The 15,845-nt window shown below is 41.9% G+C and overlaps 1 protein-coding gene across 9 annotated transcripts in view; it reads left to right on the forward strand.

The window, feature by feature from the left end:
• Syt7 (Synaptotagmin 7) overlaps positions 1–15,845 on the forward strand; it is a 212,340-nt gene that overhangs the window by 180,913 nt on the left and 15,582 nt on the right. For all 9 annotated transcript variants that reach the window (XM_069135528.1, XM_046623161.2, XM_069135529.1 and 6 more), the window contains 3 exons: positions 2,453–2,464; positions 11,802–11,955; positions 12,734–12,874. In XM_069135528.1, coding sequence (XP_068991629.1) covers positions 2,453–2,464; positions 11,802–11,955; positions 12,734–12,874 — 307 coding nt within the window. The remainder of the gene's footprint in view (positions 1–2,452; positions 2,465–11,801; positions 11,956–12,733; positions 12,875–15,845) is intronic.

Raw genomic sequence — 15,845 nt, forward strand, 5'->3', positions numbered from 1 at the left:
CAGTTTAGTCCTCTACGTGAAGTGGAATATTTCTCGCTGCCTGCCGTGTCTTGCCTGTCACTCGACGTAAAAGCAGCCAACCGCAGCGTAAGTGCGTCTCGGTAAGCCGTTTGACAAACAAATTGTAACGACGGAGTAGCAAAAAAAAACAACAAAAAATGGAGAACTAATCTGTGCCGAGTCAATCGTGCGCCAAAATCTTTCTTTCTTCATTGAGAGTCGTTCGGCGACTATCGAAAAACAAGGAAGGACTGCTTCCGTTGATTGTCTCGAGGCGAAGACCAGCTTACGTCGGATGAAATATAAATCATCGTGAACAACGTTTCTATGACATAAATTTTCAAGTCACAATATTGACAGAGAGAACCATGTATCACGGAAAAGCATCGAGACAGTCTTATTAAAGCTGCAGTCTATGGCTCGCAATGACAGCCTTGTGTAAGACAAGAAGGCACGTCCTTAAAGCGCCCTAGAGCTTGGATGGGAAATTCGATTTCCCTCTGCGTTGAATCAACGGCTTTCAGAACCCGTCGTCCTGCGAATCGATGGACGATACACAGCTGCTTCCCGGAGAATCCCACCCTTTAAACAGTTCAAACAACTTCAGTCTATGTACTCGCGAAGTCGAGCTGCTGCTGTTGTTGCTGCGGTGAGACCACTTGTAACCGAGGAAAATACAACCAATCGATCCTAGTGAAACATTTCGTTCATTGGTCTCCTTGACATGTGAAAAATGGTCTCTTTTTCAGCGGTTTGGAACACCGCAGAGTGCATCGGTGTGAAATATCGTACCCCGATTCTTGCCGTTCCCCGGTGGAATGGGAGAGTCTCAATTAATTAATGACAGCCTAATTGGCGGTAAAAATCCATTATTCAACTCCGAAGCCAATTCTGGAACCGATTGTTCGAACGAGTCGCGGTTTCTCTGCGAGGGATAGAGATGAATTGATTCCAGCTATCAGGTTATAAATAATTGCTTGGTTCTATTCACGCAGAAATTCAATCCCATCCATTTTCTTGACTTTGTTCCGAGCAGATGCCGATTGCGGGCTTGCTGAAGAGGTTAAATAACAACAGACTTGCCGCTCGGCTACTCAACTTCTCGTTTCCATTGTATTCTTGACAGTCGCAGAAGACTTCGGCGTTCCTCTTAGGCAGTGTGTGAAATCACTTCTGGCTTCTCCATACTTCAATACACGTCAATGGTCGTTACGTAGGTGTACCCACTGCTGCGATGATGGGTAGCGAAATATAGCGAAATATAATAGCGAAAGATTAATTGTTCGAAATCTTCATTTTTACATGTAATGAGATTCAAATTGATGCGAACCGTATCGATACACCCGTCCTATTATTTAAACGCTTTTACACGGCACGATTACGCTTCGCGCCTGCTAATTGTGTTTCTGATGTAAGCCTATTCATTTATAGTATCCGATGAATGCGGATAGACTCGCATAACGTACAGCCTGTTATTTTCATTTTCACTCCCACGGAAATTGGTTTGAAATAAAAAGTTGACACCTTGGTCACGGTTTGTTTCCTAATTATCATTCGTGAGATAATTACGCAAATATACCTACCGTAATGGGTTGCGTGTACGATATATTTTATTTATTACTCATTGCATATTCAACGCCTGCTACGGCATCAACTGTGATTGATAACGGTTAAATAGGCATCGACCGTTTGTTGCATGAGGTGATATTTCGAAAGAGAATAAAAAATGACGACTGAGCAGCGAAGAGAGATTGGGATATAAAAATTGTACAAAGAAATAACGCGAAATGCCACGTCTAACAAAGCTGCTGGTGCAGAGAAACTGCCACGGCCTCGATGCAAAGCGGCGTCGAAATGAACCTGCGAAATTTATGAGGAGAAGCAAACTAATAACGCATATTTATAATCAACCGTTTGACGTTGTTTGCAAATGCGTCTTTTGAAATTCATGAATATACTCGTACCTTTCAGCCATCACGAGTACATGCAGATTATACTTATGTACTCAGGATTGTATATAAAAGTGTATCGCATAATGTGATCATATGTGTACGTCACGCGGTGTGTGCTACGGTATAAAAATGTACGAGAAAAAGGTAGTTCTTAATACAATGCTTTCGAAGCACGCTATACGATTTTATTTTCACATTGCGCGGAGCCGTAACGACTCCACCCTCTTGTAACGTTTCGTATTCCTACCGCTATTTACAAGGGTCTACTTATAGAGTACAATGTGCGTGCACGTGATACACACAGTTGTTACGTATGCAGATAGAGATGATCAGAGGATATCGAACGGCGCGTTGCGGCCGTAACATGCAATATAGTAATCCCTGTTTAGCTAAGTATCTATGTGTATATTCGGAATATTAAACTAATTCAATTATGTTTCGCATTTATGTTTCATGTGCCATTTCATCCTGGTCTTATTCGCGGTTGGACACTCGTGCAGAGCTCAGTTGGAGTAAGTATAACACCAATATTTATACATTCAATTACGTACGATGTTCTTTAGAGGGAAATATTTAGAGAAGAGACGATTTAGCGAGATGAAAGAAAATTAATCACCTTCCCTGACTCGTTTTTATCCAAAATTAAACAAATTTTGAATCTAAGCAATTACCGATTAAGTCCACGTTCATTTTTACGATACACGTTGTACCTATCGAAGAAAAATAACAAAATTGGCTCAATCCACTTGTCAAAAATCGTAAAAGTTCTCTAACAGTTCTTCTTTCTGTGTCCAAGAATGCAGAGTTGGCAGAACTATTCTTTCATTTGCAACCTTTTTTTTAGTCATATTTCCTAAAAGCGAATGGTGAAAGTTTCGATCCTGAGATAAAAGTTTTTTTTTCTTTTTCTTCTTTCTGTTTTATTTAAATTTCTTATGATCGTATGAACATCGTTAAGAATTTTACTTCTACTTGAACTCGATATTTGGCTAGTTTTGCTTATCTGCCTTCCGGGGATCATTGCGGTTAGCAGATTTCACGGCGTGAAAAACAGCGTTGAATTCAGCTTTCCGAAAACTGTGGCGAATTGAGACGACGTGGTCGCGAAAAACGGGCATCCTCACGAAATACGAATTATTACGGCATTACAATACGGTGTTGCGGCGTGAATCTGCAGCGGAAGCGGGAAACTGGGAAATGTACATATATATATATAGAGCTCAGGAGTGACGCAGGGACGGGAGTAATTCCAGATTCAGATTACCGGAATGGTTCGGCACAATGTGTACTTCGTACCCCGTAGGAGATTCAAGACTCCACTTTCTCTAATCGGGAACTCCGGCGTAATAACGAGGCTCCGGAAGTCGCGTTTGTCCTTCATATTCTTCCTCATTCTATAACCCAAGTTATAAAAGCGTTGAAACCCGTTCACGGCAGTTATACTAGCTAAATAGATTGAAAATATTCGATTATTTTTTTTTCTGTCATAGCATTTGTTATACCTATGAATATTATAGGTATAACAGTCCGCATTCAGAACGCGGCTCGCACATAAAATGCTAAGACGCACGTTACTCCAGGTGTCTGAAATCATTAATCTCTCGTCCTTGCATCGGGAATAAAATTTCTGATACGGACAATGATAAATAAAAATAATGCTGGTTGCATTTCTTCGGAAAATCAGTTACCGGTTGCAACCTTCTAGAACACATACCTTCGTTGAATTGTGTGTAAATGAGTAAATTTATAATGAACGCTGAATTGAAGTCCAGTGTCGGTCTCACGCAACCGGATATCTAGCTTTGGTGTACCTACATACTTTCATCAGACGTGAACAAGCGTAACCAATTTCCGTAAGAAGGTACGTGCTTAGAGATGGAAGCGATCCTCGAGTAGCTGCTTTTATCTAAATTACAGCAGCCGAGACGAGCGTGTTATATCTATAATCCGTGTAACTCTAACAATAAGTTAGCAAGACATTGGGGGAAAGATTAAACGTAGAATTCTCCGAGACTTACTGTTCTCAGAAGTGATACGCAAGTGAAATGCGACGCGATTTGTTTGATCGTTTTACCTCGCAAAACTATACACCCAACTGTATAGAAGCGAATCCGAAATTTGAATAATTTTAAACTCCCTTAAACCACCCGCGATACTCGACGCCAATATTAGGTTACAAAGTTGATTGAGTTCTGCTGCAACAAAGACAACGGTGGAAATTGAATATGGGTACATCAAACTTTTTTTACAAAGTTCAGGAAGCGTCCGCCTTTTAATCATCCATCGAGGTTTTACTTTGTAAAAAATGCTCCAACAATGCGCAAGCTTCTTTTACAGTGGCGCTTTTTTGTTGTACGCAAGCTCAAACTATTTTTTTTTTTGCCATATTTTGTGGCTAAATATAGATGAATCGAAAATAAAATTTTACCATACATACTTTTACGCTACGAATGCATCAGGTTTTCGAGTAATTACCGCAAACATGCGCGCCTCGTGTTCTAGATTCCATAACGTGCATGCACAGGTTAATATCGAGTTTCACAACGCTGTTATCAAATTTATCGACGAATTGAAATCCATCATTTCCCGATTCCCACAGAATAATATTAATAATGAGAAGCATATAACCAAGCAAGTATCTCATACTCGTGCGATGATTACATAGATAGGCGTGCATGTTGTTCGAGGTTTAATTGAGAAGGGTAAAACATAACTATGTATCAATCCAACGTTGTTATAATAGTATGCAGCTTTACCCGTTGGCCATTGCCATCCACCCAATGCACAAAATTATAATTTCACCTCGGGTAACGATGAGAGGATAATATTTGATCTCTTGTTGAGATTGATAAAAAATTTGTGCATGCCATTCAGCGAGTGATCGTTCGTGAATTCATCGAATATTTCGAAAGCAAGTGTCGCGAACCGTTCGTCGATGCTCGCGGGTTGTTGAAAATCTCCCGACACGTAGTTCGGTAGCTTGAAAGTTGAACCATGAATCCGTATGGAGCGCTGTTTTATTCGCTTCGTACTTTTGGCTTATCACTTTATTACGCATTCGCGTTTCTGAACTCGGTATATGTGTATAACCATGAATAATGCAAGCCTGCCTCGTGTGCTCCGTGTTGCTCTTATATACCCGCCGCGCGATTTCTTTCTCACAGGTATATCCAGGATCAAAACTTTTTTGCGAAACCGACACTTTCAACCTCAACACCGTTATTAACCCCAACGAGTGACGATATTTTTTCACACTCTCTTTGCATACTAATTAGAAATAACGTGACTCCAGCGCTAACAAAATTTTAGAACATTCGGATGAAATCATGGGAGGTTTGATCAAAAACACCCAAGCACAACTTTCTTCGATCCATTTGAGGTTTGAAGTTATCTTTTGTCCATTTTTCAACCCTTATCGAGCTAAAAATGCTGGGAAGATTCGATATCGGATCTGCGTTCAGGTACGCGTAGACATTTAGGAAGGGGAATGTACGCTTAGCGTCGGAAATTACCGAGTATATACCCTATCGGGCCGGGTGACGGAGAAAAATCGTTAAAATGCCGCGTACCGAGCCTCGGCTGACTTTCCAACGGTGAATATAAGATGGAAGCTCCTTAATCTATTCTTGCCTAGCTGTATCCTCCAAGTTTTCTTGTTATCCGTCGAGAGAAGGGGCGAAGAAGAGAGGCTTTAAGGGTTCCTCGTATAAACTCGACTCGACTGATTGAGACGACACGTCGCGACGGCAGTCTCCCGTTATTCTCAATCCGATGTGATTCGAAAAGTTCCTGACTGATATTAACAAATCTTGACATTCTTGCGACGCCTACAATGACAAAGGAACTCCCGTGTAAGAAGGTTATTAATGCTGCTCCTAAGAAGGCGGAGGGTTTGTTGTTCAGGGGTACGAGGGATGATGGTGGGGAAACTCGAACAATACCGAACTTGCCCATCTAGTCCAATTTGGAAGGGTCGTATAAAGCCAACAGAGCGGTTAACCACAGGTATAATAATATAAAGCCTTATAGGCGATCGGGCAGAGATATACCACCTTTGTTTACACGGTAAAAACGATAAGGAAGAGCCGTCTGACCTCTTAAGGATCGTTGTAATTTTGAATAACCCGACAGGTTTACGTAACGTGTAATATTATACGCATAATACGTTGTACAATCCCCAAATTGAAGCATTAATTCGTTCCGTTCTCTCGACTCCCATTCACTCCCCACTTCTCGCCTCCTCGCTTTGAGAAAGTGAGAATAACGCGACAGTCAGGATGGGGTCCACCAAACCCGTTGTTCCTGGAGGAAAAGGAAAGGGACGTTGGGGTATATATGGCAGAAAATAGGTGCGTGGGGCGAAGGGCGAAGGGCGTGAGGGGCGGAAAGAGGGAAGAACGAGGTAGAAGAGGGAATTCTGTAAGGACTCTTGGCAGGGAATTGACGAGGGTCCTCCAGCCAAACCGCTATATGGAATCAACCACCCTTCTTCGTGCAACTGGTATATCAGCCGTCAACTAGCTCGATTTATTACCCTCGCCAACTTCGAGGACGATATATTATTATCACCATTGAATTTTCAAAACACGGAGGCGGACCGTTGCTAATTTTCTTCAGCCTGGTCCAACGGCGCTAAAATCGTGAAATATTGCGACTTTAATATAATCTCTTTGAAAAAAAGAACCTTGTGAACGGGATTCACCTAAATTTGACTCATAAAATTTCACCGGTGTACAATCGGTGCTTGTAGGGTGAAATGAATTTTGATCAATTTATTTATGGAGCTTGCTTATTTGCGCCGGTATCAAATTTGCAGTAATTTTACCGGAACCGGCGGGAAACTCTGAAATTATATTTGAAAGTTAAATACCCGAGGGACAAGAGAAAATAGGAACTCTGGAAAAAGAAATACACACGCACAAAATCTAAGTCATGTGGAAAAATTCATCGATGGTCTTATCTGCTCGCGGAGCAGAGGATTGTCATATTCGAAACGAGAAGTGTTAGATTCTGGAGATAATAGAATGGAAAAGGTACGCGTTCTTAACGCATTTCCTGCATAAAAAACGTTATGCTCATGAAGCGCTTATCGCGGACGCGTACAGAGCTGAATCTTTAAAGCTGATTCCCAGATAATTTTAAAGCTAGCTTTGTCTTTGAAGTGAAATGCATTCTTCTCTATGTTTGAAAATAATTGTGAAACTAATCAAACATTTGCAATTATGACTGACGTAAACAGTCACTTTTTAACAGTGACCGTGTTAAAAAGAATTATAAACAAATGGTCTTATGCGACATTACAAGAGGATCGTTCCATCAAGATAACAAAATATTTTATAACGACGATAATATCGAAATTGTCATGCCCGATTCGGAACAAAATATGTTTGCCATTGGTTGATTCTATACGATCATTGTACTTATAATTAAATAACAGTATTCCTGCCAGTAATAAAAATTTCGGTGATCAATATGATGCAAAGTCAATGAGCTTAACCATAAATAAAGACTTGAATCATAACATTTAATCAATTGGAAGAAGTAGGTTGAATAATATAGTATTCGTGGCTCAACCAGAGCCTGAAAAATAAGTTAAAATACTTACAGTAAGGCACATCAAAACTAGGCCAGGATCGCATCGTTTTAATTCTCCAAGATGCATTATGAAGTAGCAGCTATTTTTTCTATTTCAACGAATGGAGGAATTGCAGAAATATACGTCACTATTCGAAATAAGAATATTATAATGTCAGAAAACATAAATTTGATAGGTGAAAACGTAGAGCCGTAGATTTATCCATATTTGCATTCATACGGAACGATAGGTTGGCTTCCTAATTTACTTTATGTTCATAGAAAGGTAACTAATTCTAAACCCTGGAGCAGATCTGCGTGTATAAAATACAGATTGGCTATTCATGAAAATGAATTCAACATATATTTATCAGGGCGCTGATTATTTCAACAGTGGCTTGTAGATAATTGTGTAAAAGTGGAACAAGATTGATTAGGATTTTGTATTGACGATTAAAGAACATTGCGTTTACGAACATATCAAGGTTTAAGAGAATATTCAAAAAGTATTGCACACGATAAATAATAAAAAAATTAATATTTACAGAGACGAAGACAATTTTTATGATAAAAAATAATAAACAATCAGGAAAACGCGCAAAGCGTGCTGATGCGCTTGTAGTGTAAAAATCTGACCGTTGTTCGATCAAGTCAGACCACGATACGAAATTTCGGGCTTCATTGCAAACCCGTTGAGAAAATCAACTCTGAATTATTCTAGTGCAAGAAAAGCCCCGTCGCGTTGTTTCCGGAATGAAATTCGTAATAATAGACGTAGCTCTCGCAGGGCGGTTGAGAATAATACCCCATCATTTTCGTCTTATTTCATCACTCAGAGTACCTCTAATAAGCTCTTTTCTTTGTGGAACGATGACTTCATTCGAGTTCTTCTGACAGCTCGTGAAAGACGTGTAATTTTTACGCGTCTCGGCTATTTGAGTTCCCTTAATATCCCTAATAAGACGAAACCCCGTTTCAGCTTGGATGAACGTAATAGCTGTCAAATTTACACACGAGGACGACTTTGTCCGGGTGAGACAAGAACGTGTCGTCAGGCCCGAAGCGAAGCTCCTGCTCTCGAATATACGTTCACCTGTTGAATAAAGAAACTACTCGTGTTGTGTGTGACATCCACTTCGCAAAAAGTAGAGGCTTTATACGAAACTATATGTACACTATCGTCGGGGTAAGGTTGGAACAGTTTTTTTACGGAAAAGTTTTCGGAGATAATCAATAACGTGGAGAAAATTCCAGGCTTTCTCAAAACTTGTTTTACTTTATTGATCACATCGGTAGTGGTAATAAACTGATGAAAAATTTCTTGACGATCCGACTTGACCGTAGTAAAATTTCAAATTTAACTCTTCGAGAAACAAAGTCTCACTCGTATAATCTATCAATTTGTTTACGGATCGATTGGGTCCTTACGATAGAGGATTCGAATTGGATTATTAATCATTATTTTTGCGTTCCCATCGCCGTGGCAGTTGCCAGTAATCAATGGACTGAGATGAATATATAAGGAAGCTTAAAGCCCGTGAAGGTCGTAAGCCCGAAAAATGGAATTTCTCATACAGATAAAATTACAAGGTGACTGAATTTCAGAGATTATACATATATAGATACAATATTTTCTCCATTTGTCAAAGTAAAGCAGCGCTGGTCGCATTGATCAAGAGCCTGATTTATGTCTGTCGGATAAATTACAGAGGAGCCGTGACAAGACGAATGTTTCATTAACCCAGTTAGGAGACAGTTGTCTTGGCGACTGAGTGCAGCAAATAGAGATGTACGGATATACGGACATCTGCGAACAACAAACCGCGTGTAATATCGCGACGCGGCGACGTCCGCAGCAAAAGTTTCTTCATCACTGCAAAACTAGCAGGAGAGTCTCTTTTCACCGAATACATGTAAACTCACTCGTGAGCTTTGATATAGTTATAATTATACACGCGGTTCTCACTCGCGGGAAACCATTTTCCCGTAATTGGGTCAACCAAATTATGCCCCGTCGATTATACAACCTCGGTTTTGTTTTCAATTATACTTCGCCACGTGCAAACAAATTGCTTACTTTCGAATAAATCTTCCAAGCAACGCGTTTCGTTGAACACGTAACGGTATGTTCATTGATTTATTATTACTGCGCAAACGGAACAGATTTCACTGGCTTTTTCATCCGTCACTCGATAAATCGTTACAGAAAACTCAGATACTGCCAACGGAGAAAGAAAACGGAGTCGAGTCCGTTCGAAGCACGGACAGTGAATAGCAAAAATACTCCTAGAATAACAATCAACGGAGCACACGAGTGCTCGATGATGCGAAATCGCATGGTTCAGGAAGTATTTTGATTAACCGAAACGAGGTGAATTACTTCGGCTATATCCGTTGCAGAAGCGGATATTAAAAATCGCAATACGTAGCAGCTGTTTCTCATCCTGAGGACAGAGTATAGGTATTGTATCGCAATCTATTAAAATTAGTTCTTCGTTATCACGCTTCAATCCTGCTCATTGTGGCTGGTTCGAATGAAATTATATAATATAAACGAGTAAAAATATAAGGTTAATTAACAAATTACGTACAGCCATGGTGGTCGCTGTACAAGTGTATCAAAATATTCATGCCGAAGTAACTTGAATCAACAGCCCTTCACGACCGGAAGTGGCAGGTTGAAGTGTATAAATAAAATACCTTCTTACGCTCTTCACCCCACGGTAACGTCGTTCGATCCAGGCAGTAACTCTGCAAACTGTATAAGCTGTACCTAGGCGTACTTTACTCATTTCACCTCTCGTATATAATATACGACATGAAAGAAAACCACGGTCGATACGATCCCGTCCGAATGACTCTCAGCACGCTTCTACCAGTATATAGAAGGGGGGTGTTTAAAGGGGCCTGATGTACAAGTCGACCTATCTATAACGTACGTGCGGAGAATTTTCGTTACTCGAAAGCTTCTCTCGTCGTTTTATCGGGATTCGGATATATACTTGCTTTTAGTGGAATGCGTTCGAGCTTAAGTTATTCTCCTAGATTGTGCCCGCATGTTTGTATGTTAAGAGAAATATTGTTTTCCGCGCTTCTCTCGAAATATTGCATCCAAAATAAATTCTTCCAATCTGCGATTTGAGAATAAACTGAAATCAGGAAACGTCAGGGTATCCAGGTGAAGTTGCTTGAAAGGATTCGAACAAGTCCGAGGAGATTGAAACCGTGACGAAAGGTTTGAGTACGAATTTTTAATACCGGCTTTTCCAACTGCCAAATAACAATTCATAGTGTAGATCAAACTTAATCTACGTTAATTATGATACATCTCAATAAACGATTTTTGCGAAATTACTTCGATGATGCAGAACTGATATTGATTTCCGCGTATAAGATTTGCATGATCGTTAAGAGAAGTGAAGAAGTTGGTTTTTTGTCTTACAAAAAAGTAAGTAAATCGAATTTTTGAGTTTAACAGCTACAACGCGTGAAGTATTCACCAATCGTAGCAGAATTACGAGCCTTTGGGGGGGTAAAACACACGAACACAGCGTACCAGGTTTCATATTTTTAATAAAATTCGCTGACTTCAAGCTCTGCTGCATACGTCGCATATCAATGTTTCACGGTGTCACGTAATGCCCGGGCCGTGATATTAGCGTTGCGGTAAGCCCGTGCAGGCCAGTGATCCCCCGGCTTGGTGTATCAACGTGTAATTGCGTTGCTGGCTGCAGGTAGTTCGTGCAGGCTGTTGGTTTTATCTCTACGAGGAAATCGTCACGTCGATAAGGGGTCCAAGTAGGAAAAAGGAAATGAGAAAAAAACCGCAATGGTCGATATTGCCCCCGCGAAAAAATAACCCTGGATAACGCGAGGTATTATACGGAGTAGACTGTACGGATTTTTGATCGCCTACGCAGCATCGTACCTCTTATACCCACTTTCGAATAATAATCTTCACATTATGGAAATTACGATCGAAGCCGGATCCCCTCGGTCAGAGACCGGCAAAATGGCGCCACGTGTTATGTGCTATACACCTATAAGTACACCTACACAACGTTGAGTTGTTTTTTATCCACGCGCTTGAATTATAACGGTGTTGTAAGTTAACGGGGGGCGGTATCACCGGCTGATTACGAGGGCGGGGGACGCAATTTCCACAACGCCGCTAGGATAAGAGAAAACTTTGCACCGTAGACGAGGTTGTGATACGAGGTTGATGCGAGGCTCGAGCTACAGGTGATGCTAAATTACACGTTGGTTTATTTACAGAACGACAGGGAATCCCGGGAGCAAATCACCGGCTGGAGGCAGTGGCGGTCCGGGGGCGAGTGGCGCCCCTGGTGCCGGGGGTGCGGAACCTCGAACACCGACTGCGGGGCCCCAGAACAAGCAGCTCCAAAACGTCAAAGGGGACCATCCCTCCGTTAGTATAAATTTCCCCAAAATTTGACCCTTTTTTTTGTCCGTTCGGGTTTTCCGCCGTCTCGCGTTTCTCTTTACGGGTACGTAAGTGAGATCGCATATTTTCGAACTTTGATTTATGGGAAAGGTGTGTTTCCTCGGGTTTTTCGTGATTTTCGAAGCCACGTAAAGGATATGCGGTCTTATCGCTGCAGCGATGGGAGTTGGAAACCCATTCATGACTATATCCGTGCTTTCTGATCACGGAGATTTCCCTAATTACCAATTATATGCCATGTCGAAAATCCGCTTCAAATTGGTTTTATTATACGGCACCGTGTAACGCCGTCTGGGGTATCTGCGGCTACATTAGACATTCTATCCCTCGCATCTGAGGAAACTTTCCCAATTTCTCAAGTCTTTAATTGCCAAGTTAAGGACGGGAGAAGAACGGTATTCCTTTGTCTCATCTCTTCCGGATCGGCCGACTCTTGTATACCGGGGGGAAACTTTTCTCACTTATATTCTTTTTCCACCCCCGCGCTAGCTTTTGAAAATCGATTCTATTTCAACTCTCGACTCGGCCTCTCTTTGCCGTCCGCGAATTTCCACTTTTCGGATTATTTTCCGATAAAACTTCGAGCCCCGAAAGTATTTTCGGATCAACGCTCGCTCGATGGCGAATTCCCGAATTCGCGTTGTGAACATATAAAATATTTCATTCCCAAACTGAACATTTCGTAAGGCTGTTTTCGCTACGAAAACGCCCAATGTCTGTGTAATTTCATTTCCTCTTCCAGATGGCGTTCCTCCAGAGCAGATCGGTATCCTTGGTCGACATGTACATCGACAATACGGAACCGAGCGAAAACGTTGGACAGATACAGTTCAGCCTTGAATATGACTTCCAGAACTCTACGCTCATGCTGCGCATCATACAGGTCAGCCATTTTCGCCACGCGTATCAGTCTATATTGTTATTATCTGGAAGTAATTAACATCACAGCACGTTCTGCTCCGTCCGAGCGGTAAGCCGATGCAGCCTTCGACCTTCGATAATAATTCTGCAAATACCTAACTGAATTTCCCTTGCACTGTACCTAGGTACATACCTACGCCTATCTATACGTATGGCGCACTGTTATTGCTCGAACCCCGGTTCCGTTAACCTATCGAGGCGAAGGTCCTCGTTTTATATTTAGCCTCGAACCCTGCCGGGGGGTGTTTGTTTCCACCCAGCTATTGACCTTCTCGCTCTTGAATAACAACGATGAAAATACGAAATTAAAAACACCCCTGTTTGCACTTGCGCGCTATACTTAAGCGACCAGGGGTTGGTTGGCATTGGAGATTTGTCATTGTCGGACCTTGGCGTGTATCAAGTTTGGACGCACAGCGCCTCAGTGAGAAAATGAGTGTTATTCTTCTCCTTCTTTTTCGGCATGCGACAAATCGAAAAGCTGAGTCGAATTTAAAGGCGTTACGGTTAAGAGGACCTTGCTGCGTGACCGCAAATTATATACACCAATGGGTATATCTGTGTATATACCCTATACAACACGGAGGTTGGAATTAAAGGAGGTCAACAAATCTCAAGGGGGTAAGGGAACTCGTTCTGAAAGTATAAACTTGAGCGAGCGTAAAAAGACGGCGCGGGTGTTCAAGTTTCAGGGTGGGTGGAAAGAGAAAAGTGAAAGGGGGCGAGTGGACAAAAAAACTTCTCTGCATCCTTTCACCGCTGACTTATTCAACTCCCCTGTACAGACCGACATTATCTCAGGCATAAATTAATCTGAATAAATATACCGGGGATCGTATAACAGAAGCGAAATGTCCGTCGCTACGGCTGACGAATACCTTGAAACTCGATTGCCAAGTCGTAAAAACGGAACTACTCGCTAAGAACGATCTCTGCTTATCCTTGAATTTAGCAAAGGATTATACAGAGAAGAATTTAAAGTAATGAAAAGAAAAATCGAAACGAGAAAAGAAATTTCCTGATTGCCGTCCGTAGGCGAGAAAACGTGGGCCTAAAAATCATTCGACAAGTTGAAATTCGCCACGCGGAGAAGTTCGGCTAAACTCACAGGTTGAGAACCATTCGTCAACTGTATACGAGGCGGAGTAGTGAGTCGGGGTGGTTTTCATACCCTGTCCGTAAGTTTGACATGATCAAGTTATATGATACCCCTCAGGTCCTCAATTTCAGCACCGAAGGCCGTGTCTATTACTACAACTCACCCTTTATCCGCGGTGTGAAACTCGCGGGTGAGAGATGAACAGTCGTCAAAGATGCGAGAGAGCGAAATTTTCCAGCGAAATATGTATATGTATGTATAATGTACCTATATAATCCATATATTATGACAAGTCTGACACACTCCGCATTACGACTGATCGGGGTGCGAAAATTGCCGAATCATCTCTACTGGCGGGGTGAGATTCGAAATTTCGAGGGAAGCCAGTGAGAAATTGTGATTGTCAAGCGGCTTTGATAAATCGTCAATTTCCCCGGTTTTCTAGTCATTTACGGGCTGCAGTTTCCTTGGACCCGTTTTCACCTCACCGTGCAACACGAGCGTCATATCCTCGTTAGCGATTTCATCCGCCCTTACGATCAGACTAACTATTTCCGGCGAGCTTTTTGTTCATTCTCAAGTTCCCCCAGGCGCTGATTCTTGGCGTTTGACGTAATCGGCGGACGCGATTATTGTTAGCTTGAAATCGGTAATCCCCCAGGTCCTGGAGAGGGTCAAGTTACGGCAATTAGAATGTGACGCAGTCTTTACAAAGAAAGAGAAGTGCGCGACCGTGGTCTATTCGTGCGTATTAAGCGAGGGGGAAGACGGAAAAAAATTAAGCAGGACAGACCTAGCTCAAAATTGAAGAAATATCTCATTCTAATGTCCCCCGGGAATCCGTATAACCTACCGCCGATATCTGTTCGTGCCTCCGGCTGATTTCCCGATTTATTTCGCATCCCATTGTGGTACGTACACGTATGTTTGCCCTCGTGCTGAGTCGCTGCCAATCTTCAACTCGCCCAGATCCATTCTCTTGATACTCCCGACCGTTTCGGTGATTGACGATCGCAATTTAAGGGCGGAACTCGCCTACAGATCGGCATGGAGACAATTTCCCGTGTATCGCCAACTCGGCTCGACTGAAATAAGTGGGGAAAAAATCCTATCATTTTTAGCGTTGTTCCAAGGCCATTGTTCACATGTCAATGGTTCCTTCCATTGTAAGGTTGAATAAGGGATCGCATTCCCAGTGATACTTCGCGCCTTTAATCACGGCCATCAACTCGTGCAAATAATTCGTATGGTTTTAAGTCACATTCTGTTTCTTACGTCTTGCTAGACGGTGTCACATTGGACAGAATCCGACGCTTAGTCTTGCCTTGGGTAATGACTGCCAAATGAAAAGTTATAAATTTCTTTTGCGTGCCTCGACCTGAGGACAAAATCCAATCCAAGAGTCAGTTTAAAAGAGACCAGGCCAAACATTTACCGTGGTTTGAATCTGAATACAGATGCAAGAATTCTCTGATAGGATGGCAGCTGCTCGTCACTGAAAACTTTCTTAATTTAGCAAAAAAAAAAAAAACGTGAAAGCTCGTTAAACGACCGTTTCGTTTCTCCGAGGTCAGAGTAAGTCACAGAAGTGCCTAATTAACTAAACGAGCCGTACGGAGTTCACGAATTCGGCTGATTGTTTAAAAGCGTAACGATACCGTGGCACTCGGATTTATTCCACTCAGCCATCTCCCCCCGCTCAGTCGTCGTGACTCATTTTGGCACGTTATAAATTACGCGAATTATTCACGATCTCTCCCTCGTCGTTCATCATCTCAATCGATTTTTTACTATAAATTATATGACGTTGGAACGAGGCGCAAATCTTAGGATT

The sequence above is a fragment of the Neodiprion pinetum genome, chromosome 4, assembly GCF_021155775.2.
Source record: "Neodiprion pinetum isolate iyNeoPine1 chromosome 4, iyNeoPine1.2, whole genome shotgun sequence".
NCBI classification, from domain to species: Eukaryota; Metazoa; Arthropoda; class Insecta; order Hymenoptera; family Diprionidae; genus Neodiprion; species Neodiprion pinetum.